Source organism: Dendropsophus ebraccatus, chromosome 2 (assembly GCF_027789765.1).
Source record: "Dendropsophus ebraccatus isolate aDenEbr1 chromosome 2, aDenEbr1.pat, whole genome shotgun sequence".
NCBI classification, from domain to species: Eukaryota; Metazoa; Chordata; class Amphibia; order Anura; family Hylidae; genus Dendropsophus; species Dendropsophus ebraccatus.
The window spans coordinates 147854117-147879537 of record NC_091455.1 but is presented as its reverse complement, the minus strand read 5'-3'; the positions used below and the strand labels follow the sequence as shown (position 1 = coordinate 147879537).

At 43.3% G+C, this 25421-nt stretch overlaps 1 protein-coding gene across 10 annotated transcripts in view; it reads right to left on the bottom strand.

Moving 5' to 3' along the window:
* Positions 1-25421, bottom strand: part of PDE1C (phosphodiesterase 1C) — a 553045-nt gene that overhangs the window by 80315 nt on the left and 447309 nt on the right. For all 10 annotated transcript variants that reach the window (XM_069958459.1, XM_069958460.1, XM_069958462.1 and 7 more), the window contains 2 exons: positions 22519-22659; positions 6362-6462 (listed from right to left, as the gene is read on the bottom strand). In XM_069958459.1, the coding sequence (XP_069814560.1) occupies positions 6362-6462; positions 22519-22659 (242 nt within the window). The remainder of the gene's footprint in view (positions 1-6361; positions 6463-22518; positions 22660-25421) is intronic.

Sequence of the window (25421 nt, the reverse complement as noted above, 5' to 3'; positions counted from 1 at the left end):
TTGTCTGATCAAATTTTCTGACACAACCATGGAAACATAGAGAAGATGGGGATCAAATAGGGGACAGTGGACTCTTTAACCTGATGGAGTTGCGCAAGAATGAGGCACAACTCTCCAAGGGGGTATGTGGAAAACACCAATGCACAGCCTTTTCTGTATACCTACACCAGGGCAAACAGACACATGCAGACCTTAACTGCTCGAGAAAGACAGGTTTAACAAGTGCAGCAAACTCCAGATCAATATATGTATATAACTAGTAAAAAATTTACTAATAAGAATTTCTTAAAACACTAAAACAAGGATACAGCACATTGTGTTTCCAGGCCCGACTGGCCTCTTCATCAGGAGTATAATTAGAGATGTTCAATGTCAAATTTAAATATAGAAATAGGAAATGTGAAAACAGCAAAAACTGACCACTCAATCACCTTGACCAATCACCTTAACCCTTTAAGGACAGATTTTCTTTTTTGCTCTTTCATTTTCTCCTCCTTGTATTTAATTCTTTTTATTTGGGGGGAGGGGGGGGGGGGGTTGACACCGTTCACCCCATGGTAAAACTAAAATGTTATTTATTTTCCTCAAATCGGTATGATTACAACGATATGTAACTTGTACAATTTTTATTTTATTTGATGGCTTTTAAAAAATTTAAACCTTTTAAAAAAAATAAAAGTTATTCAAATTGCTTTATTCCCACACTAAGACTATGTTCACACAAGGTCAAAAATATTAAGAAAGTCGGACGATTTCCGAATTAAAAGTAACGTCTGTTTCTGCCGAGATTTAACAGTGCATCGAAGTCAATGGGAAGACAGACGTCTAAAGCAGTGCTGCTCAAACTTTTTGTTCACAGGCCTCACCTGGGGATCCATATTGATGCTCGGGCCTCACCAACAAACACATACTACTATGCAATGCCTAATACTGCCATGTAGTGCACATTATATCCCACAGCCCTGCCAAATAAGCACCAAAGTGCAGAAATAAATACTGCTCCATCGGCAAAAACCCAACACCACATACTGCTCCACCTGTAAACTAGCACCACAGTGCAGCACTCCTTTCTCCGTAACCCACCCCTCTGCAATTTACACACACACCAGCATGGTTCCATCCTTAACCTCCTATTTCTGTGTCAGCTTCCTCTCTCCTCCTTACCCCATTTCTGTGCATGCGGTGCTCCTGGCACTGTCAGAGTGCCCCACTAATAATTTACAACCCCATTAGTGCCCCACAAATAACCCAAATAGTGCTACACAAATAGTTAATAACCCCAATAGTAACACATCAGTGCCCCACAAATAGTTAATAACCCAAATAGTTCCCCTGCTGTGCCACCCCATTTAGTAATAATGTCCCTGCTGTGCCACCCATAGTAGTAATGTTACCCCTCTGCCTGCAATTAACCCCCTCCACCCCCAATGCCTGCAATTAAACCTCTCTGACCCACCACCACCAGCAATTAACACAGAGCACATCCATATACATACAGGACACACAGAGCACATCCATATACATACAGGACACACAGAGCACATCCATATACATACAGTACACACAGAGCACACACACAGAGCACATCCATATACATACAGTACACACAGAGCACACACACAGAGCACATCCATATACATACAGTACAAACAGCACACACACAGAGCACATCCATATACATACAGTTATACATACAGTACACACAGAGCACATCCATATACATACAGTACAAACAGAGCACACACACAGAGCACATCCATATACATACAGTACACAGAGCACACACACAGAGCACATCCATATACTGTACATACAGTACACAGAGCACACACACAGAGCACATCCATATACATACAGCACACACAGAGCACACACACAGAGCACATCCATATACATACAGTTATACATACAGTACACACAGGGCACACACACAGAGCACATCCATATACATACAGTACAAACAGAGCACACACACAGAGCACATCCATATACATACAGTTATACATACAGTACACACAGAGCACACAGAGAGCACATCCATATACATACAGTACAAAGAGAGCACACACACAGAGCACATCCATATACATACAGTACACACAGAGCACACACACAGAGCACATCCATATACATACAGCACACACACAGAGCACATCCATATACATACAGTACACACAGAGCACATCCATATATACATACAGTACACACAGAGCACATACACAGAGCACATCCATATACATACAGTACACACAGAGCACATCCATATACATACAGTTATACATACAGTACACACAGGGCACACACACAGAGCACATCCATATACATACAGTACAAACAGAGCACACACACAGAGCACATCCATATACATACAGTTATACATACAGTACACACAGAGCACACACACAGAGCACATCCATATACATACAGTACAAAGAGAGCACACACACAGAGCACATCCATATACATACAGTACACACAGCACACACACAGAGCACATCCATATACATACAGTACACACAGAGCGCACACACAGAGCACATCCATATACATACAGTACACACAGAGCACATCCATATACATACAGTACACACAGAGCACATCCATATATACATACAGTACACACAGAGCACATCCATATATACATACAGTAATCCATATATACATACAGTACACACAGAGCACATACACAGAGCACATCCATATACATACAGTACACACAGAGCGCACACACAGAGCACATCCATATACATACAGTACACACAGAGCACACACACAGAGCACATCCATATACATACAGTACACACAGAGCACATCCATATACATACAGTACACACAGAGCACATCCATATATACATACAGTACACACAGAGCACATACACAGAGCACATCCATATACATACAGTACACACAGAGCACATCCATATATACATACAGTACACAGACATCACATGGACAATACATCCATACACACTTTTTTATACCTTTTCTGGTGTCCACATAATGAAGTCTTCAGCTCCAGGAACTACCCATGGCCCACAGCTGCAGACATTCTCCCCTCCTCCTGGGTCCCGACACAGAGCTGGGATACAGTGGAGGGGGCTGTGTGTGAGGAGGATCACGAGGAGGGGGAGGGGCGCTTCTGGTCTGCACTGTACAGTCTCCTGTCTGTCATTGCGACAGGGACGTAATCTGGAGCAATGACTCCATATCAACCCCCTCCCTTCCCCAAGTGCCCCTGCTCCTGCCCAGCACCTTCTGGTGCTCCCTGGCCTCCAGAAGCTCTGCCACGTCCCGATGAAGCCCGATGTCTGCCTGCAGCTAACAATGTTCCTGTCATCAGCCACGCTGCATCCACCACTAATCCACAAGTTTGGGTCTCCATGGATACGTTTCCACGAAGGCCCGAACTTTTGGATAAGCAGAGGACTTCACATCTGGGAGCGCAGCAAGTAACAGTAGCAGCGTCTCCTCGGCACCCTTCCCCCCCAGCCCGGGCACTGCAGCACACAGCAGCAGCTTCAGCTGGAACAGTGCCGTCCTGGTGCCGGAACAGACAGAGACCCTGCGCCTCACCAGACTGTGAGCTGCGCCTCACCAGTGAGGCGCGCCTCACAGTTTGAGAAGCGCTGGTCTAAAGCACAGTGAATAACAGACGTTTCCGCGGCTGTCAAAATAATGAACATGATCATTATTTTCGGACGTCTTTTGTAAAGTCCGTCTTTTGCAGACGTTTTTTATTTGTAGTTCACACACAGTTTTTCATTTCTCTCCGTTCGTTCTCCTTTTTTGCTATTAAATTCAATAGACCTTTCAATTAAAGGACAACTCCAGCAAAAAAAAATTTTTGGGTTATTTAACACACATTACAAAGTTATATAACTTTGTAATGTGGTTAAATACCCGGTCTGGCCCCCTTCCCCCACTTTCCGACTCCCGACCCCCCACCCCGGAAGTTAAAGAATGTATACATTACCTATTACGGTCGTCACGGTCCTCTTCTCCCAGGCGGCATCTGGTGACGGGTGACGTCAGAGCTGGGGGGTGGTCCGGGTCTTCTTCCTGTTCGGCGTCTTCATTGAGAGTGAATGGGAGAGAAAAGGCTGCTGGTGCACATGCGCACCAGCAGCCTTTTCATTGGCTGGAGCGCATCACATGGCTTCCAGCTTGCTCAGCCCTGATTGGCTGAGCTTGCTGGAAGCCATGTGATGCACTCCAGCCAATGAAAAGGCTGCCGGTGCGCAAGCGCGCTGGCAGCCTTTTCTCTCTCATGGACCCGGAAGAAGGAGACATCGCTGGACGGCGGACGCAGGTGACGGTGAGATGGATGGCGGGCGAATGGAGTGGCGATCGTCACCGGAGGGATGGTGAGTATGGTGTCTGTGTGTGTCTGTGTTTTTTTTTGGGGGGGGGGGTCCCACCAGAGTTGTCCTTTAAGACACACCCAAAGTCCCATTAGTAACTCAAACTAGAATAATGTACCAGCAGCTATCATTACACTAAGGGGAGGCCAGCCTGCTAAATGACGTCCGGTATTTTAGACTCAAAATGACGGACGGCATTTTAAACGGAGCTGAGAAAACGTTGGGTGAACATAGCCTTATAATGCTTTTATTTTTTGGACTATGGGGCTGTGTGAGGTGTAATTTTTTGTGCCATGATCTGTACTTTCTATCGGTACCTTATGCTGTTTATCGTGCGAGATCAGAAATATGATACGCACGCGACGATACCAAATATGCATGTTTGTTTATTTATTTATATTTATAAAATAGGAAAAGGGGGTGATTATGACTTTAATTAGGGGGAGGGGATTTTTTACTGAAGGAAAAAAAAAACTTTTTTTACATTTTTTTACTTTAACTTTTATTCCCCCTGGGGGACTTTTATTATTACTGCAGTGATCTCTCATGAATATATCTAATTATGCACCTGATAAAGATGCCAGTCCGGCCTGGAAACACATTGTGCTGTATACTTGTTTTAGTGTTTTAAGAAGTTTTTATTAGTTAAAAATGTATTAGTTACATACTTACGTATCCATCTGGAGTTGACTGCGCTTGTTGAACCTTTCTTTCTCGAGAAGTGGAGGTCTGCATTAGGGATGGTCCGAACCCTCTGAGGTTCGGGTTCGTATGAACCCGAACGCTCGGCATCAGATTCCCGCTGTCTGCCCGCTCCGTGGAGCGGGTGGATAGAGCGGGAGGACCGCCTGGAAAACTGGGATATAGCCATAGGCTGTATCCCAGTTTTCCAGGCGGTCCTCCCGCTGGATCCGCCCGCTGCACGGAGCGGGCAGATAGCGGGAATCATTACCGAGAGTTCGGGTTCGAGAGTTTTTAGTGCTTTCTTAAAGGGTACCTATAATGTTTAGTGGGTGGCAAGATACACTGTGAAAAAACTGCCGCACTGCTCCTGTTGCGCTCCTGCTGTGCTGCGAATACAGACACGCACGCACCAGGTATTGATTTCCTCCAGCAGTGCTTTTGATTGCATTGGCTATTCTAGGCCCTACTGGCTGTCACCACCTCCAACTTTCTGTCCTAGGCCCTGTGGGGTCACTTACACTGCGGCTACTGCGGTTCAACCTGTTATGGGGCAAGTAAGGTCTAAATAAATTGTATGCCTGTCAGTCTTTGGCCCTGTGAGGTCACAGAGACCACTGTTACTGCTTACAAATTCTTGCAGTAATATCCTTTGAGGGTTTTTTAAGCATTTTTCAGTGCGGTTTTGCCATGAAAGTGCTTGAAACAAGTACAAAGGCTCCTAAGAAGTAACATGTCACTTCATTTTAAGCATGGCTTAAACTTGCATTTTAGACATTTCTCTAATTGAAATCGATGGGACATTAAAACTTGCTCTTCTGCACCAAAAATACGCCAAACATGCAGTTTTTATGACAATGGAGCTCCTATAGTCCTACTATTGTAGAAGGTTCGGAGGAACCCAAAGTTTGCTAAACCTGCCAAACCAAAATTTTGCCCCAAAATGTGCTTATTTCTAATGCTGAATCCTCTGTGAGTTTAGGCTTAGTATAGTGTGGACTGGCACTGATTGGAACTTAAGGATATGAAAATAGAAAAAAAGGTCCCAGAGACATGCTGATATAACCATTTGAGAAAGAAGACCAGGCAAAATCTATGTAAGATAAAGTTTAACATAAACCTACTAGTCTTCTACTATACTTTGTAGAAAATGGTTTGTTACACCTAATATATATATATATATAGAATCATAGATGAGATAAAAAAAAAACCTGTACATGCATGTGTAGCAAGACAGTACAGAAAGTATATAGACAATATAGAGTAGAATAAAATTAGAAATGGTATAAGAGAAAGATGTAAACCAATGTTTTCTGTACCTTGTTTGGATGTGGAAGTTGTTTGTAGTGCCGGTGTGTTCATAGTCATGGACAGCAGCAGCAAAAATCATTGCAAATATCTCCAGTTCTGTAAGCCAGTGCTAAAATGTAAGAAGAGATGGCTGAAATTTATGATGAATGAACTGGTTGTAAACCATAATTATTATTGTTACATTATTATTATTATTATTATTATTATTATTATTATTTATCCAGACATACAATTCAATTCAGTCACATACACATATAAAATATATCTTAATTATAAAAACAAAACAAAAAACTGTGTTTACCTAATATGTTGGAGGTAAACATGTCAAAAAGATATGCTGAGGTATTCCAAAGTGTACTGGCATCGGGTATATTCAGTTTAATGGCTTGAAGGAAGTTACCTAATGACTGTATTCTCACGCATATTGGTACCTTGATTGCGCATATGCAACTTTTTGATTGCTTTTTATAACAATTTTTCTGGATTTGATGCGACCAAAAATGCGCAATTTAGCACTTTGAAATTTTTTTGCGCTTACGCCGTTTACCGTGGAGGGATCATGAATTAAATAAATTAATATTTCAGGCGATTACGCACGCAGCGATACCAAACATGTTTGTTTATTTATTTATTTATATTCATAAAATAGGAAAAGGGGGGTGATTTGGACTTTTATTAGGGGAGGGGGTTAATTATTAATAAAAACACTTTATTCTTTTTTCACCAACAGTAATTAGAAGCCCCCTGTGGGACTTCTATATACACAGCACTGATCTCCTATTGAGATCAATGCTGTGTATATAATAGAGCACCGATCCATCAGAACGGTGCTCTATTATAATGGTCTGCTGCAGACCATGTAAATGGATTGCTGAGTCGGGATCAGCGTCATTCCGACGCTGAGCCCTGGCAGGCTCATTAGAATGGATCTAGTGGGGGGAGATCCCCCACTAGACACCAGGGACAGCGGGCACATATACTATCCCAATGCAGCTGTCAGCTTTGACAGCTGCATTTGAATAGTTAATTAGCCAGCCGCGGGAGGCTAAGACCTGCGGTGCCTGGCTGCACATAGCAACCAGGGACCGCGGGCTGCAGAGAGGGCTCACGCCGGGAGCCCTCTCTAATCCCCCTTAACGGCCGCATGATGGGTATACCCATCTTAGATTAAGAATTACCACCTTTTCTAATAGAAGTGCCCCTTAAAAGATATCATGTATGAAATGTTCAAACATTGTGTATATTACTGGCAAAGCTGTAATTTTCTATACAATGAAAATCCATCAAGAATACAATATAGGAGAATCAAAATGCGGTTCAGGGAAGAAACAGAGTGCTGCACCTCACACCTATGGCTGATACTAGTGCCGCTAGGCTAAATAAAAAACACATCAGAATTTTGTGTATGAATTGATCAAGCCATACTGCCCCATGTACCTCGTGCCGGTATCTGATACACATGGGTCCCTACACTAAGTCCACACCGTGCTAGTCAGTGGCCACCAACCCCACAGGCGTGCACAGCCAGGGAACGGGGGCCATGGGACGGCCCTGCGACCCCCATGCCACAGGACCAGACCCAAAAACACCACACCAGAACCCGGCCAGCACCGCCGGCGGAGAAGGTCGCCCCCAAGCAACACAAGTCTGGATAAGGTATTACACTCACCATAGCTGCAGCAAACAGAATGGGAAAAAAACAGGAGGGATTAAAACCATGTGCACTCAGGTGTCTCCTGCTAATTGCGGTCATGTGGGTCTCACCAGGAGGAGTGCACCAGGAGGAGTGTTTTTGAGTGTTTTTAGCCACTGACTAGCACGGTGTGGACTTAGTGTAGGGACCCATGTGTATCAGATACCGGCACGAGGTACATGGGGCAGTATGGCTTGATCAATTCATACACAAAATTCTGATGTTTTTTATTTAGCCTAGCGGCACTAGTATCAGCCATAGGTGTGAGGTGCAGCACTCTTTTTCTTCCCTGAACCGCATTTTGTTTCTCTATTTTCTCCGTGTATTGCACTCCTCCTGGTGAGACCCACATGACCGCAATTAGCAGGAGACACCTGAGTGCACATGGTTTTAATCCCTCCTGTTTTTTTCCCATTCTGTTTGCTGCAGCTATGGTGAGTGCAACACCTCATCCAGACTTGTGCTGTTTGGGGGCGACCTTCTCCGCCGGCGGTGCTGGCCGGGTTCTGGTGTGGTGTTTTTGGGTCTGGTCCTGTGAAATGGGGGTCGCAGGGCCGTCCCATGGCCCCCGTTCCCTGACTGTGCGTGCCTGCGGGGTTGGTGGCCACTGACTAGCACGGTGTGGACTTAGTGTAGGGACCCATGTGTATCAGATACCGGCACGAGGTACATGGGGCAGTATGGCTTGATTCATACACAAAATTCTGATGTGTTTTTTATTTAGCCTAGGGGCACTAGTATCAGCCATAGGTGTGAGGTGCAGCACTCTGTTTCTTCCCTGAACCGAATATAGGAGAATGGTAAATCACAATGTGATCTATTATGAACGATTTTCCAGTAGGAGTCACCAATATGTTATGTAAATAGCAATTTATCAAAAACATCATAAAACATTTAGCTCCAAAATAGCAGGACTTTGCTGAATGGTTGTTTACGCTAATAAACTTTAAGATTATTAATGGATTTACGGAACTCTCCTGAGTGTTTCAAAGGAGAAGCAATTCTTGCAGACAGGCCTCTGGGTCCCGGGGGTTTCTGTACATTTAATTAGGAAGTACTCATCTCACATGAGTTTCATTAGGATGGTAGAAGTGGCCAACCTAATCTACAGTAATAATTCACACTGCTTAATTTGAAAATACCTTCATTCATATTAAAGAATATTGTCTGGAAAAGAGGTCTTGTAATAGCATAAAACAACACACTTATTTTTTGTATTCAGTTTTATCTCTAGTAAAACACAAGAAATATAATTGATTCCTAAAATATAGGGCTCACTTATGGCACTATTAATATTTGCCAGCCATCAGTGATACAGCCACTTATAGAAAACCTGTAATCTTTATTATTCTCAGAGACATCATTATATCACAGAGAATAAGGGTATATTCACACGGACGGGCTCGCAGCGAGATTCTCGCTGCGAGCCCGGCAGGTCCTGGCAGTTCCCATACATTACATACTTGCTGCGGTCTAAACGACCGCAGCGAGTATGTAATTATACCGCCCTTAACCCCTTCTGCTCCCCCGCTGTGTATATACTTTACCTGTCCTCGCTGCACGGGTCCGGCGTCCTGCTCTTGGCCCGGCCAATCAGTGGCTGCGGCTGGGCAACACACTAATTGGCCGGACAGGAGAGCAGGACGCCGGACCCGTGCAGCGAGGACAGGTAAAGTATATACACAGCGGGGGAGCAGAAGGGGTTAAGGGCGGTACAATTACATACTCGCTGCGGTCGTTTAGACCGCAGCAAGTATGTAGTGTAGGGAACTTCCAGGACCTGCCGGGCTCGCAGCGAGAATCTCGCTGCGAGCCCGTCCGTGTGAATATACCCTAACAGAGATTACAGGTTATCTGCAGAAGGGGGAAAGCTTTTACTTCTTGGATCATAGGAAAGTTAGATGCACTTTGAAATCTTGCACAAAACTGTGAGCTACTATAAATGATTACTCAAATATTTCAGAGAAAAAAGTCCTACCAAGCAATAACTCATGGGAGGAGGTTCAGAAACAGGCAAAACATGACAGTAAAAAAAAGACAAAAGAAACATAAAAAACATGCATTTTATATTGGTTTATAAAGATCATATACTGGCAGAGAAGAACACCTCACCCCATGAATAAATATTCAGTTCATTTACAACTTTGGCTCTGTTCACTTGCCAATTTTCTTCTATGTTTAGCATCTATATAAAGACAATTTTGTCACTGAAGCTCTCTAAGCAGAAATGTAAAACAGCCATAGCCCTCAAATAAAGATGAGCTTGGCACTTGGCTTTATGCCAGCTTCCTTTTATCTCCGTGCCACCCCTCCACCCCAGGTGTTTGGAAAAGCTGGATCCAGTCCTGGGAAACTGATCCCAGTAAAGCCAGACCTCAGAGAGGAAAATCCTGGCTACCCCAAATCCTTTCTAGTGTTAACCCCCCACCCCATGGCAACAAATGGACAGCATGTATAATAATGAGGTACAGGCAGAATATCAGATGCAAAAGCAATGGAATATGTCTGTACCTATAGCTGGTAGTTGGTACAACCCAATCTTCTGTATATTATCCTACTAAATGCTTGTATCACATGGGGGGAGATTTATCAAAGGGTGTAAAATTTAGACTGGTGCAAACTGCCCGAAGCAACCAATCAAAGCTCAGGTTTCAGCTCTGGCAGTAATGAGATTACCAGTGAAGACACATAGCAGGTAAGTTCTGCCTAAAGGTAAAGGCTTCCATATCATTAATAAACCCACCACAGGACCCTTTGTGGCCTCCTAATGTCATAATTTGGGGCATAATCTAATTATCGCTTGAATCTGAAGCAAAGATCACAGTCTTTTCTCTCTAAAAATAATGTTTTAGTTTTGAAGTCATGGTTTGTGAGCCAAAGTGAATGTTACTGTGGCTTGTCAAAGCAACTGCACACACCATCTGTTTATTTTGGAGTCAGCTAAGCAGACTCGAGATTCTCATTAAAGTCATTTTATTTTTCATTTGTAGCTTTGACTATACCAGATATGTTACTGTAAGTGTTTGGAGCAGAACGATGTTACACTCACACACTAAGATCTTAATTGAAAATGTTGGCGGGCATTTTAATTGTTTAACCAAATGCAGACTTGTTGCAACTTTTTACAACTGTTTTTCATAAGGGATAATAAGGGATATCATCATCTTCAACATTTATGACATATTCACAAATGCCACAAAAATCGGGGGCATAAAAGCAAATATTTCATTTATGTTTTTTTGGAGTAATGGCAGGGGGTTAAACAGTACCAAGAAGTAAACCAGTAAGTAAGATTTTGTGTCCTGAGGTAAAATAATGATGTTGTAGAGCATTATGCAGCTAATTGATTGTCTCTGTCTCCCTGAAAGCTGAGTTTTACACCTCCCTGTGCTGTATGCAAATCATCGCTGACTAGTCATGTGGGTGGAGTTAGGCAGTAATCATTCCCTAATGCGATATAATCCTGCCTCTCTGGGCGTTCTCTGAATGAAGTAGTAGGCTCCTGGCCTGTGAATTATGCCCAGAGAGGTGGCATTACAGAGGGGAGCGACGAAAGCCCAGGAGCCACCACTAGTTCAGAGACAGACACTGCCCACATGACTGGTTAGCGATGATTTGCATACAGGAGGAAAAACCTGTTTTCAGAGCGACAGAGACAATGGCAAATGATCAGCTTATATGGTGAGGAACACATGATTATTTGTACTACAATCATAGGCTATGTTCAGACTGCGTATGAGACCGGCCGTTCTCAGGAAAGATCATCTCCGCCGGTACTGCAGTAGGATGTTTTTGACTGTGAATGAAAAGGGTTTTTTTCACAAAGGTATCCAGCATTTTTATTTTAAAATGTTACTTATTTATTTTTAGGGAGCCAGGAGTTGTACTCATGCCCAATCCCCCATCATTGTTATTTAGTAAGGGTACTATTACATGGAACGATAATCGGCAGAATCGGCCCTATCTGGCCGATTATCGTTCCGTGTAATAAAGACAACGATTAGCCGATGACCTAAATTCGTTAGGTCAGTTTCTGACCTAAATTCGTCAGGCGCCGACCGTGCACCGCTAAGTGTAATAGCGGTGCGCGGCCGACGCTGACGATATGCAAAGAGGAATACATACTTATGCAGGTTGCAGGGCTCCTCTTCCTCTGAGCTTCTCACCGGGTCCTGCGCGCTCCGGCTTAACAGTGGCCTGTCTCAGCTGACAGGCCGCTCGGCCAATCACAGGCCAGGACCGCCACGGCCAGTGATTGGCTGAGCGGCCTGTCAGCTGAGACAAGCCACTGTGAAGCTGGAGCGCGCGGGACCCGGGGAGAAGCACAGAGGAAGAGGAGCCCTGCAACCTGGATAGGTATGTATGCAGTTTAAACAAAGGCTGCAAGGACATCTGTAACATTGTCCCTGCAGCCCTTGTTAAACAATTATCGGCCTGTGTAATAGGCCCAGTAAACGAGCACCGATCTAGCAGATTGGCGCTGCTTTACAAGTATTATCGGGCCCCTATCGGTCCGTGTAATACCACCCTTAGTGTCAGGTCTCTGCTGCTCAGTACTTCCTGGGTCCCTGATTGTTTTTTTTATTCTAATCTGACCTCCATACAAACCCTAGACAAAGCCTGAAACAAACCCCTTTTATTCACATACAAAATATTTCTCGTATTCTAGGCAAGCCACGAATCAGCAGTATACCCGATCTGCTGAGGAAATGGATTTCATTCACTGAATTCTCAGGACATATTTGTTTCCAAATCTACAATGGAATCCATCATAATTTTATCTTAGACTTTTGGCGCAGGTTTTAGGTCTGTCCATTATATGGATGGCCGCCATATAACAGTAAATAACAGCCATTATTTCAATATAACAGCCGTTGTTTTAAAATAACAGCAAAACTTTGCCATTAAATGGCGGTCATCCACTCAATTTCAACATTGTGTGAACAGAGCCTTTCTGTGTTTTCAATCCACTCCTGGTTTTGGTTGCTATATGAGGACCACAATACTGACTGAAATATACGTAGTGTGAACCCAGCCTCAAGCTGACCACTTTTATAACAAATGTTGTAAATGTTTTGCACAGATTTTCCGCAATTTAAATTTAACAGTATAATCCTTTTTACAACCCTAGGCTATGTTCCCTCAATAAGAAAATTATGTTCATGTTCATTATTTGTGGCTGTCTTTTGCCGGAAAATTATGGCTGCCCGAAAAAGTCGAACATCTTTTGACAACGAAGTTTACAAATAATGAACATGAACATGAACAGGTCGTTGTTATCAGTGGCCGTCATTATCAGTATATCCCAAGAAGTAAGGGTAAACTTGTCTGCCAGGGGTTATACAGTGCTACAAAAACATGGCCACTTTCTTCCAGAGACAGCCTGACTCTTGTCTCCAGTTCAGGTGTGGTTTGCAATTAAGCTCCACTTCAATGGAAATAAGTTACAAAACCCCACCTAAACTGGAGACAAGAAAGGGACTGTCTCTGGAAGAAAGTGGCCATTTTTGTGTAGCGCTGGATAACTACTTTAAGGTCACCAGCTCTTTCAGCAGAGCCTGCTTATGAACACTGAGCAGCCCCTCTGCTGTGAAGTTTACTGCAGGCCAATCTGAAACCATGCACTTCCACAAACAAAATCCAGGCCCAATGCCAGAGCTAGGGTGCATTCACACATACAGCAACCACAGCAGATCCGCAGTAGATGTGCAGCAGATTTGATGGTGCAGATTTGATGCTGTGTTCAGTTATTTGGACAAAATCCGCTGTGATACCGTGCGTGTAAAGCTACCCTTAGGGTGCATTCACACGTACAGGGTCTGCAGCAGATTTGATGCTGTGTTCAGTTATTTAGATCAAATCTGCTGCGGATCCACAGCATAAAATCCACTGCGATACGGTGTGTGTGAGCTACCCTTAATGAACTTTTCCCCACTCATTAGACTGATAGGGGTCTGGGCACCCACACTCTAACCGATAAAAACATTTGGCATGTCTCTACATCATATCGAAAGCTTTAAAAAAAATAGTAACAGTAATAGTAACACTTGAAGTATTTTCTTTCGTTTGGGTCTGTGTAGAAGTTACATCTTTGTATCTCATTTCTTTTTAATAAGTGCCTGTCTGTCTTTGTGCACTGGAACCTAGGGAAAGTAAATTTGGAACCAAATGTGTGGTAAAATGTCGTATTTTATTAATGCTTGATAAAAGCATATCTCGTACTCTGACATTTGTGAATTGTAAATTGATGATGAAGTAATCCCCACAGACAGCGGAATCAGGGAAAGTCTTGATACTGCACAAGTCAGTAGCTGCTTCCAAATGACAGAAGTGGATTGAATTCACTGGGCTTTGGAAGCCCAAGGGTATAATGTCACAGACTACAGTCCAAAATGCCGAAACCCTAAAAGCTGCAATCTAGTACCACCTACTGTGAAAACATTATTTTACATGACACTTAAGGGGGGAGGATTCTAAGCACCAAGCATCTTATGATGGTAAAAGACAGCCAATATGCTGAAGTTGAAAGACCCTGCCCTGTTATATGAAGTTAGCAATATCTGTATGTTATTGCTTTCTGTACCATGTACACTATTGAAGTGTGGGTAATAACAATTTTTAGGATGTACTTATAGTGTAATGTTCTGCAGCTCTATAACTACACACATGCAATAAAAATGGATAATGAAACAGGAATAAAGGTGTTCATACACCTTAGAACAAACATGTCTAAATCTGCTAGTTTAGTATTTACTGATAATGCACGTCTGTGGGGGACGCCCTCTTCCTCTACAGCAGATTGCAGTGGATATACACTCACCGGCCACTTTATTAGGTACACCATGCTAGTAACGGGTGGTCTTCTGCTGCTGTAGCCCATCTGCCTCAAAGTTCGACATACTGTGCGTTCAGAGATGCTCTTCTGCCTACCTTGGTTGTAACGGTTGGCTATTTGAGTCACTGTTGCCTTTCTATCAGCTCGAACCAGTCTGCCCATTCTCCTCTGACCTCTGGCATCAACAAGGCATTTCCGCCCACAGAACTGCCGCTCACTGGATGTTTTTTCTTTTTCTGACCATTCTCTGTAAACCCTAGAGATGGTTGTGCGTGAAAATCCCAGTAGATCAGCAGTTTCTGAAATACTCAGACCAGCCCTTCTGGCACCAACAACCATGCCACGTTCAAAGGCACTCAAATCACCTTTCTTCCCCATACTGATGCTCGGTTTGAACTGCAGGAGATTGTCTTGACCATGTCTACAACCCTAAATGCACTGAGTTGCCGCCATGTGATTGGCTGATTAGAAATTAAGTGGTAACGTGCAGTTGGACAGGTGTACCTAATAAAGTGGCCGTTGAGTGTAGAAATCAACATGTTGTGTTTCTTCATGCCTAGTCCTTCATTTCCACAGGACATAAACTGCTACTAGAGAGCTCTGGCAGAGGTTTACGCTACTGAAATAAACATGCATCTTAGAGAGAGGTTGGGAAAAAACACTGTCTACTATTTAATTTGTATGACGAACTTGAATGGGGAATAGGTGTATTCGTGGAACCAAGACATCAAATAGCATACAGCAGCACACAACTAAGACAAATATCAAGTTATACACAAAATATAGAAGCTCACCTAATAACAATAGGGGAATAAAGGACATTAAATTAAACATAGGGAGAAGGCTTTGGTGTTCCTTATGCATCTCTAATAAGCAATTTAACATGTTGTCACTGATAATGCATCAGGTTAGCGCTCTATCAGCATATGGGGTTCACAGCCTCGCATTGTACCTGCTGGTAAGCTGCTGGGAAGACTCCCCTAGAGCACTAAGCAAAGGGGGATATGACTTTGCCCCTGCATTGGCCGCGGCTGCAGCAATAGCTGTATACCTGAAAAAAAGCAGTTTAATCCCCCGGGCGCATAGGATGCAGCGGCAGGGAAGATGCAGCGGCTCCCTGCCCATATCTAGTCACCGCTCTCTGCCTGTCAGCACACTCCGAGGGGATGAATGACAGGCAGAGAGGTCCTTTACTGGCCTCTCTGCCTGTCAATCATCCCCTCCGAACGCGCTGACAGGCAGAGAGTGGTGACTGGATACAGGGCAGGGAGCCGCCCAGATGACTACTTCCCCACCACTAGCAGTCACGCGCCCAGGGGATTTAAGTCCTTTTTATTTTTGGTTATACAGCTACTGCTGCAGCCGCGGCCGGTACGTGCCGCGGCCGCTGCAGGAGCTGTATACAGCAGTTCAGGGAACCATATCAGCCCGATTGGGCTGATTGGTTCCCTTTAAGCACAAGTGGTTCTGCTTTAAGAGGGATGAGTATATGCCTAGTGTATTGCTATGAAGAGGGTGGGGTTAGGTCTAGATATAACTTTCTGTCTTGTCTCTCCTTTCCTCTTTCTCATAAGAAGATCTGGAGAAAAACTGGGGTTTGGGGTTTATCATGTTACATCACAAATATGTTATCGCATTCACCTCAGCTATCATATAGTAGTGTAGTATAGGCTTATCTATCATGATAGGGATAAGTATTACTTCAGGGATCCTTGCATCACCATATCCCCCCATGACTCTCTCACACTTACCTCACACACTGTAGCTGGGGCTGTGTACACTTCCTGCAGGCATGGCTGATAGATCACTACTTGTACAGATACCTGCCATTACTATGCTCTATGAGGAACCTGGGGGATCAAACGTTGTGGAGACCCTGACGAGAGAGGAGCAGTCTGAACCAGGGGAGGGGGATACATACATTAGGAGGATGATTATTCAGTATGGAGACTGCTCCCATAATCTCTACATGTCAGTGCAGTGTACACTGTCCATGCTGTGTTTAACGACTGTGCTGTATACTCTGGCAATGTTGTGTATTCTATATCCAGGCTGTGTATAGTGAATATGCTGTGTAGGCAGTAGCGGATTATAATAGGTTCGTTTCGGGCGGTAGCCCGGGGCCCTGAGCTCCTGGGGGGCCCATGGCCACCCAAACAGACTTGTACTTTAGGGGTGTATTGTCTCCTGGCTACAATTCTGCTATGATTTGCAAAAACAATTGCAGCTTTTTTATTGGGATTTTGCACAAATTAGGGTATTATGACATAATTTATCCTGTAGTATGAACACCACGTTTCTGCTGCCATAGTTACAGTAGGGTTGGGGGTCCTGGCTTGGTGAACAGCCCGGGGCCTATGGTAAAACTAATCCGCCCCTGTGTGCAGGACAGGTTTATGTTTCAGTGACCTGTATATAACCTACAGCTATGTCCTGTTCCTGTTGTATACACATTATTAGTTACCTCATATGTGTTGTACATGGGTTCCCCTGATCTGTATATACTGACTGCTGTATACACATTGTTAGTTACCTCAGCTGTATTTCACATGGATTCCCTTGACGGGTATATACTGATGATCTGTATATATACTACCTGCTGTATACACATTATTAGTTGCCTCACATACTGTATGTTGTACATGAATTTCCCTGATCTGTATATACTGACTGCTGAATATACATTAATAGTTACCCCACATATGTTGTACATGGATTCCCCTGATATGTATATATTGACTTCTGTATACACAATATTATTTACCTCATATGTTCCATACATGGGTTCTCCTGAGCTGTATACATATATAGTGATCAGGGGCGGATTAACTTTACCATAGGCCCCGGGCTGTTCACCAAGCCTGGGCCCCCCACCCCACTGTAACTATGGCGGCATTAGCCTTGCGTTCGTAGTAGAGTATAGATAATGTCATGATGTCCTGATTTGTGCAAAATTGCCATAAAAAAACTGTGATTTTTTTGCAAATTATGGCGGAAGTGTAACCAGGAGACAGTACACCACTGAAAGTATAAATCTTTTTGGGTGGTCATGGGCCCCCCAGGAGCTCAGGGCCCTGGGCTGCCGCCCAAAACGCCCCTATTATAATCAACTAATGATAGTGATTGCTGTGTACAGATTTAGTTTCCTCACATGTACTCTACATGAAGTCCTCAGTGATGTATACCCCTTCTATCTTAGCCATATGTGGAGTAGCAGAGTCCTGCCCAGGCTCCCTGTTCTCAGTCATTCAGAGAAATTGGTTTAGTATTTTTGTCATAGCAGCATGTGCCGAGTTTGGGGGTCCTTGGGGTTGGTGCAAATTGATGGAAGGAGTGCACGAGGAGAGGTGAAAATCCCTCCCTTTACTTAATGGTTCATCCGGTGAAGTTGGGTTATTAAGTGGTTCATAGTGGGAGTGGTTCTGTATTACAGGCTCCTGACTGGGTGGCGTTGTGGTGTCCCACCACGGGTGTTGCTATTGGTTACACCCTTCACAAAAGCCTGTACTTATTATGTGTAAGTGGTGATAACGTTTTGCCACTAGATGTCGCTGTTATAGGTATGTGTACTCAGATTCTGCATGGCTGAAGTATGGAAAGGGTTATTGTTTATTTGTGTGTCACATGGATCTGTGAACCTATGGGAGTCTCTTCTTCTATCCTATAATCTCTCTCTTTACTTCTTCTATCTGCACTCTTCACCCATTCACAGTGCACCTTACACTAGCTATAGATAGGAAATCACGTGGGTGACAGGAAGCCGGGCAATAGGGAGGGGGGGGGAGGCAGCTGCCCCGGGCGCAGAGACCAGGGGGGGTGCCATCAACGGGAGCAGAGAGAGAAGGATCACAGTGGATGAGGCAGCCTGGGAGCCTCCTGCCCTCTGTCAGTGTGGGGAGACAGGAGCCAATTTAACTTGATCAAAAGATGTATTTCCCATACTGTCCTGTTTCCTGGCTGCTGTTTAGCTATAATTTGCGCAAAACCGCTGCGTTTTACTGGGATTTTGCGCAAATCAGGGCTAAACAGCAGCCAGGAGACAATACAGTAAAGTTACTGTGTAGATGGTGAAATGAAATGAAGTCATCGCGCGCAGCATCGTTCTGCTTCACAGGAACTGTCAGGCACCTGTGTCTAGCGGCTACTGGACACAGGAGAGCGCTGTGCGAGCGGGCCGCATCAGGGGATGTCGAAGGCCTGATGCGGCTTGTGGGATGGAGTTTCCCCACCCCCTGCCATAGTTGCACCAGCCTAAACTCGGATCCCTGCTTCTGGGTTTTAGCTGATGGGGGCCTCTAAGTGGTGGAGGCCCTGAGGTACGTGCCCTGGATGTCCTCCCTTTAATTCAGCCCTGCCTGCCAAGACTATTCCAGTAAATGGTCAGTAGGTTTTTTCACATTGAATTATGTCATTTTTTATATCTGTTATTGAATGACTTGTTAACCCCTTCAAGTAAGCAATCTGTATATATACTTTCCTACAGCACATACCCTGTGCAGTACGAATGTATATATACATTCCTGACTGAGGCGCTGTAGATGTGTGCAGGACTGCTGCAGTGAGAGCGGCCGCGCACACATCAGTGTACCAGGAGCCCAGCATAATGACAGGCAGTTGTGATCTCCATTATACTGACTACCATACAAGATGTCAGGAAATCTGCTTGACCTCCATTACATTGACTACTATACAAGATGCCAGAATTGATAAACAACCTTCATTATACTGACTACTATACGAGATGCTATGAAAGCTGGGGACCGCCATTATACTGACTACTATACAAGATGTTAGGAAAGCTGGGTGACCACCATTATACTGACTGCTATACAAGATGCTGGAAAAGCTGGGTGACCTCCATTATACAAGATGCTAGGAAAGCTGGGTGACCTCTATTATACAGGATACTGGGAAAGTATACTAAAAAAGACAATGAGGCTAGTTACCATTAAAAACCATATACTATATAATAAAGCATACACAAACAACACTTTTTGAAGACCATGCTCATCCATGTAAATGTAAACAATTGCCACTGCCACCGGGTCCCCCTCAATGCACATTTCGCATCTATTGCTTCCTCAGGAGGGTATGCAAAAGGTACTGGGAAAGCTGAGTGACCTCCATCATACTGACTACTATACAAGATGCTAGGAGGGAAACTACCTCAACTCTGCTACTTTACTATCTAAACTCTGCTAAGTCACTACCTCAACTCTAAGTATTTTAGAGTAAAAAAAAAAATTCTGTAATTCTTAGAGCCAAATTTTCTTCATTAAAGTGTTCCATGTATCCAGTTTACTCTTCTGAATGTTGATTAAAGCTTCTCCTCACCTGTATAGGTATTAAAATTAACCCGAACATCTCCCATTGACTTTAATGGGGTTCAAGTTCGAGTCTGAATCGAACCTCGAACTGACCACTACTACTGTTATAAGTTCGACTTGAACTCAACATTTTACTGTTCGCTGAACCAGTCATAATGGTAATGTCATCCAGGGGTGGGCACAGTAGTTAAGCACAGGAGTATGGATCTTCAGTAGGGTCATTAGGGCCCTTAAAGTAGACTGGCTATGCTAGACTGGTGGGCCAGAACGTGCCCCCCCCCCCTTTATTGCTCTCTGGCCAGGTGCTGTATGTCAAACAGCTGGGGATCTCACAGTATTGTGAATCCCAGTGACCTAGCACTTCACCTGACTTCTGTGATTAAGTCCTGTGATTTAAATAAAGCTGTGGCCATCTTAACACCAAAAAGTGTGTTTTGTGCATTTATTTCATAGTCTGTGTTTATTGTTGTTGGAGTTGTTTCAAAGTGAAGCAAGGGTCCATCCCATATCGAAAAGTCAAGTGAGTACAGATAATACCTTTTCAGGTTCCAGCATACCCCTTTTTGTTGGTGGATTTCCTTGTGCCTATATCCATGTAGAGTCACTATAACTTCATATTGCTGGGCAATTACTATTTGCTGTTGTACAGTGTGTTGTACATTTAGGCTATGTCCACTCCTTGTAAGAGACCGGCCGTTCCATGGCCGGATGATCTTTAGTGCCGGTGAATTCCGATGCGGGCACATCCGTGCGCGCCCGCATCAGTATCCCCCACTGCTCACCATGGAGCGTGCGGCTGGAGCCGCACACTCGATTGTGAGCACTGACATGGTTTTCTGTGGCCGCTAATCAGTGAATAGCGGCCGCACAAAACTGACATGTCAGTTTCTTGCGGCACTACTAGGGATCCTATGCTTTCAAAAGAACATGTGTGCTGTATAAATCATGGTCGTTGTTGCAACGGCCGTGATTTCTACTACATATCCGTTGTGTGCACATAGCCTTATACTGTGTTTTATGTGGAGACTTAACAATTCATTCCATACTTGTTATTATCCATTTTGTCTCCTTCTCCCAGGTCTCAGCTGTATGTGGGGTTTTCTCTTTGCCCCCATCCTCCCCCTCCCTTCTGAGACAGCTGATGTAGAGACTTTAGATTAACCCCTTAAAGCGACTCTGTACCCACAATCTGACCCCCCCCCAAACCACTTGTACCTTCGGATAGCTGCTTTTAATCCAAGATCTGTCCTGGGGTCCGTTCAGCAGGGGATGCAGTTATTGTCATAAAAACAACTTTTAATCCAGCAGCGCTGTGTCTAACGGCCGGGGCTTACATTTGTATATGCATTAGGCTGGCACAACCTCTCTGTCCTTTCTCCCCACCCTCCTCATCATTAGGAATGCTAATTCCTAGTTCCTAGTTGACACTGTCCAACGATTAAATGAAGTGATTTTAGAGCAGAAATAAGATGCAAACAAGTTCTATACGGTAATGATTATGATGATGGAATTGTGCAGTGTGTGAGTCCTTGGCCTCTTGTCACAGGGATTTGTGAAGCACAGTCTCTAGTAATTGCGGCAGGAGGAGGGTCCGTGGCCTTGTTCTTACAAGGAAGAATGACAGATAGAGGAATGAATTGACAAACAGAGGCGCGAGTTGCTCATCGCTCCTTTGTCAGACTCAGTGTGTTATGGTCAGTTCAGAGCACAGAGGCACCCCGGGCAGCCGCCTATCCTTCGGCTTTCCAATAGAAAAGACAACTCTGTCTCCACCACTGTACTCCTACGGACCTATGGTTCCCCGTTCGGGGGAACATGGTCATCTCATTAGACAGATGGCTGCTAATAAAGAACATTGCTTAAATTCCTGTGAGCAACTTAAGGCTAAGATACATAGCAGGTATTAACAGAAAAATTATTTCCATAATTCAGCAATGTGAAGGCCAATCCCTCCCTCTGATTCTGTTGCCCCCCACCTCGATGACCAACTAAAATGTAAAGAGTCACTGTTGTTACAAAAAAGACATGTCAAAAGTTTACTTCAGTCCGGGTCTGAGTGTTCAGACCTGTACCGATCGGGAGAAGGAGCCAGGAGAGGACCGCGCTGCAGATAGGGGTTCCTTAGAGCTCCATTATAAAACCCAACTCTTTTTTTCTAACTCAGAGCGGAGAATGGACACTATGACATGTCAAAAGTTTTTTGTAACAGTGACACTTCAACAGTGACACTGAATATCCCTTTAAATGTCACCATACTTTTAAAATGAGTACAAATGCCTATAAAAAGAAGTATATAAATGCATTACTTACCGCTAACCCTGACTTAAAGAGAAAGTAATGAACAGTTTGTGTAACATCTGCTGCATGAATCAGGTTGTGATATGGATTTTTATGTTTGGTATATCCCACTTCCAGCGCCTCCACAAAAGATACAAGTGCAGAGATTGGTATCTAAAATAGAAAGCACTATTATTATGTTGTTTCCCTAATATAACATTATCAGGAAACCCAATTTTATCATAATGACACAATCTGGCAATTATTATACTTAAAGTGAACATTAGCGTAAAGAGTCAAAAGGAGAATGAAGGTATTTGGTGTATACCATATGTTCATATAAGATTGAAAACTTTACCACATCCTGTTGAATAATTGTATAATTACTGGCAGCTGAAATGCTTACTGTCAGGATTCCCTCTATAAATAGAAATCTAGGCTCCAGGCCGCATAGCTAGATGGTTTTAGGTGAATAAATCCATAGTAAAATGCACAGAAAAGTCCATATGCTTTTTCACGCAAGCTAGAAGAAAAGCAAGTGAATAGAAATCTAAAGGCCTGAAATATTTAAATGTATAAGCAAATACGATAAATATATTAGTCGTCATATTATGTACAGATACATTATACAGTACCTACCTGTCTTATGTTAACCTCCATTTGCTATTGTAGATGTACATCTGTATACTCAGAAGCATAAACTTTTGTACACAAACATCTGGGGCTATGTTCACACATTGTAAAATAAAAGTAAAATGAGAGGGAAAAATGTATCTCTTCACCAAAATTATGGCCATATTTTGGCTTTATTTTACTATGTATGAACAATGCCTGAAATATATAGATGTCAACCCATATAGTTCCCTCAACCTTGAATGTATACATACATTTCTAAGAAATACATCAAATATGCATGCATCTTCACTTACTTAGAAAAACCTCATCATTTATTGTAACTGAAACATGCTAAATTAGACAATCATTGTGAGTGGCACATAAAGAGAATACATTAATTCATCGATGTATGAGCTATTGGAACCAGAGACATCCATCCAGCAGAAATGTCTTTTTTTCAAGTAGATGTATGTTACAAGCAAATGTGAAAGAAGTATATATATATTTACAATCGTATAAAAATAATAAAAAAACAAGAAGGAAAACTCAGTTGTACATCAACTAGGTAATATGTAGGTCAATGAGATGAGCTCCTTACTTCTGCACCTCTTCATGTGCCACAAAGAGAAACACCTACCCCGGTGTTCTCGATATAAGCCTATATAATATGGTTGTCTACTGATTTTGGTGCTATAAATGCCTGATTACGTTACAAACTTAAACACTGCTTGGTTAGGTCTAGAGATAAGCGAACCGGGTTCGGGTTCAAGTCGTTCCAAACCCGAACGTTCTGTATTTGATTGGCTGGGGCTGCAGAACTTGGATAAAGCTCTAAGGTTGTCTGGAAAACACGAATACAGCCAATGACTATATCCATGATTTCCACATAGCCTTAGGGCTTTATCCAAGTTCAGCAGCCAACGCTAATCAAATGCCGAAAGTTCGGGTTCGGATTGACTCGAGCATGCTCGAGGTTCGCTCATCTCTAGTTAGGTCACCTACTACTGTGTTGCAAAGATCAGTCATATGAGGTCACTGTCATCTTGCTCTCAGTGTTTGGATAATCATAGTTGTGATGACATCACTGTCATATTCCTGACTATGATGTACAGTACAGTTATTGCTTAAAGACACCAAAATAACAAGGTAGACACTATATAGATAGATGCACAGTCCACCAATTTTTTGGAAATAGTATGACAATCTTTATTTCATATACAAAAACACCACAAAAAGTTTAAAGAAAATTAAAAAACCACAAGAGTTGTCATTAACAAGGGAGGAAAAGCATGATACAGAAACTAGCCTCCCACCGGGGAATTCATCTATAAAATAAGGTTCTTCATGATCCAAATAAATTAGCAAACACACTGTAATAATGCTGCTGAAGCTGACAATCTGTGCAATCAGGATGTGTGTCATTTTCTCATTTTTTGTGTGCACTTAGCACTATAAATTGTATTGCACTGTGTTTTACTATTACTATTTACTATTAATTCACAGTTCCCCTCCAGTATATTGATTACTTATAGGTTTTCCTGACATATTTATTTGTCAGGTTCAGCTGCATTATTAGGGCATGTTCACACAACGTATGTTGTGTATTAATCAAGACCGTTGTTGCCAATGCGCAACAACGGCCTTGATTAATACACATCTTACATGCAGTGCAGTTAGAGGGAATCCCGGCCAGAGTTTATACACTCTCTGGCAACCAAGCAACCAATCAGATTCCAATTTTCATTCCTCACAGACTCTTTGGAAAATGAAAGGTGGAATCTGATTGGTTGCTAGGGGCAACTTAGCCAGTTTCACTTTACAACATGTTTGATAAATCTCCCCCATTGTATACACTCTGGCCGGGATTAACAGCAGCGTACAAAAAACTGACATGTCAGTTTTGTGCGTCCGCTATTCATTGAATAGTGGCCACACAAACCTGACAGGTCACACAAAGGAGAGTGCGGCTCTTGATGTACTCTCCATTGTGTTCAATGGTGAATTAAGATGTGGGCGCACATGGATGCACGAATGATCTTCACTAACACCGGCTATTCTGTGACCCTGCCAGGTCACAGAACAGCCAGTGTTTTATGTTGTGTGAACATGGCCTTACAGTGTGTTTGCTAATTTATTTGGATCATGTAGAACACACATGTCAAACTCAGGCCCTCCAGTTGTTTCAAAACTACATTTCTAATCATGCCTGGCCAGCAAAAGTTATAACTTTGGCTGTCCAGGCATGATGGGAATTGTAGTTTTGCAGCAGCTGGAGGGCCTGAGTTTGATATCCCTGATGTAGAACCTTATATTATAGATGA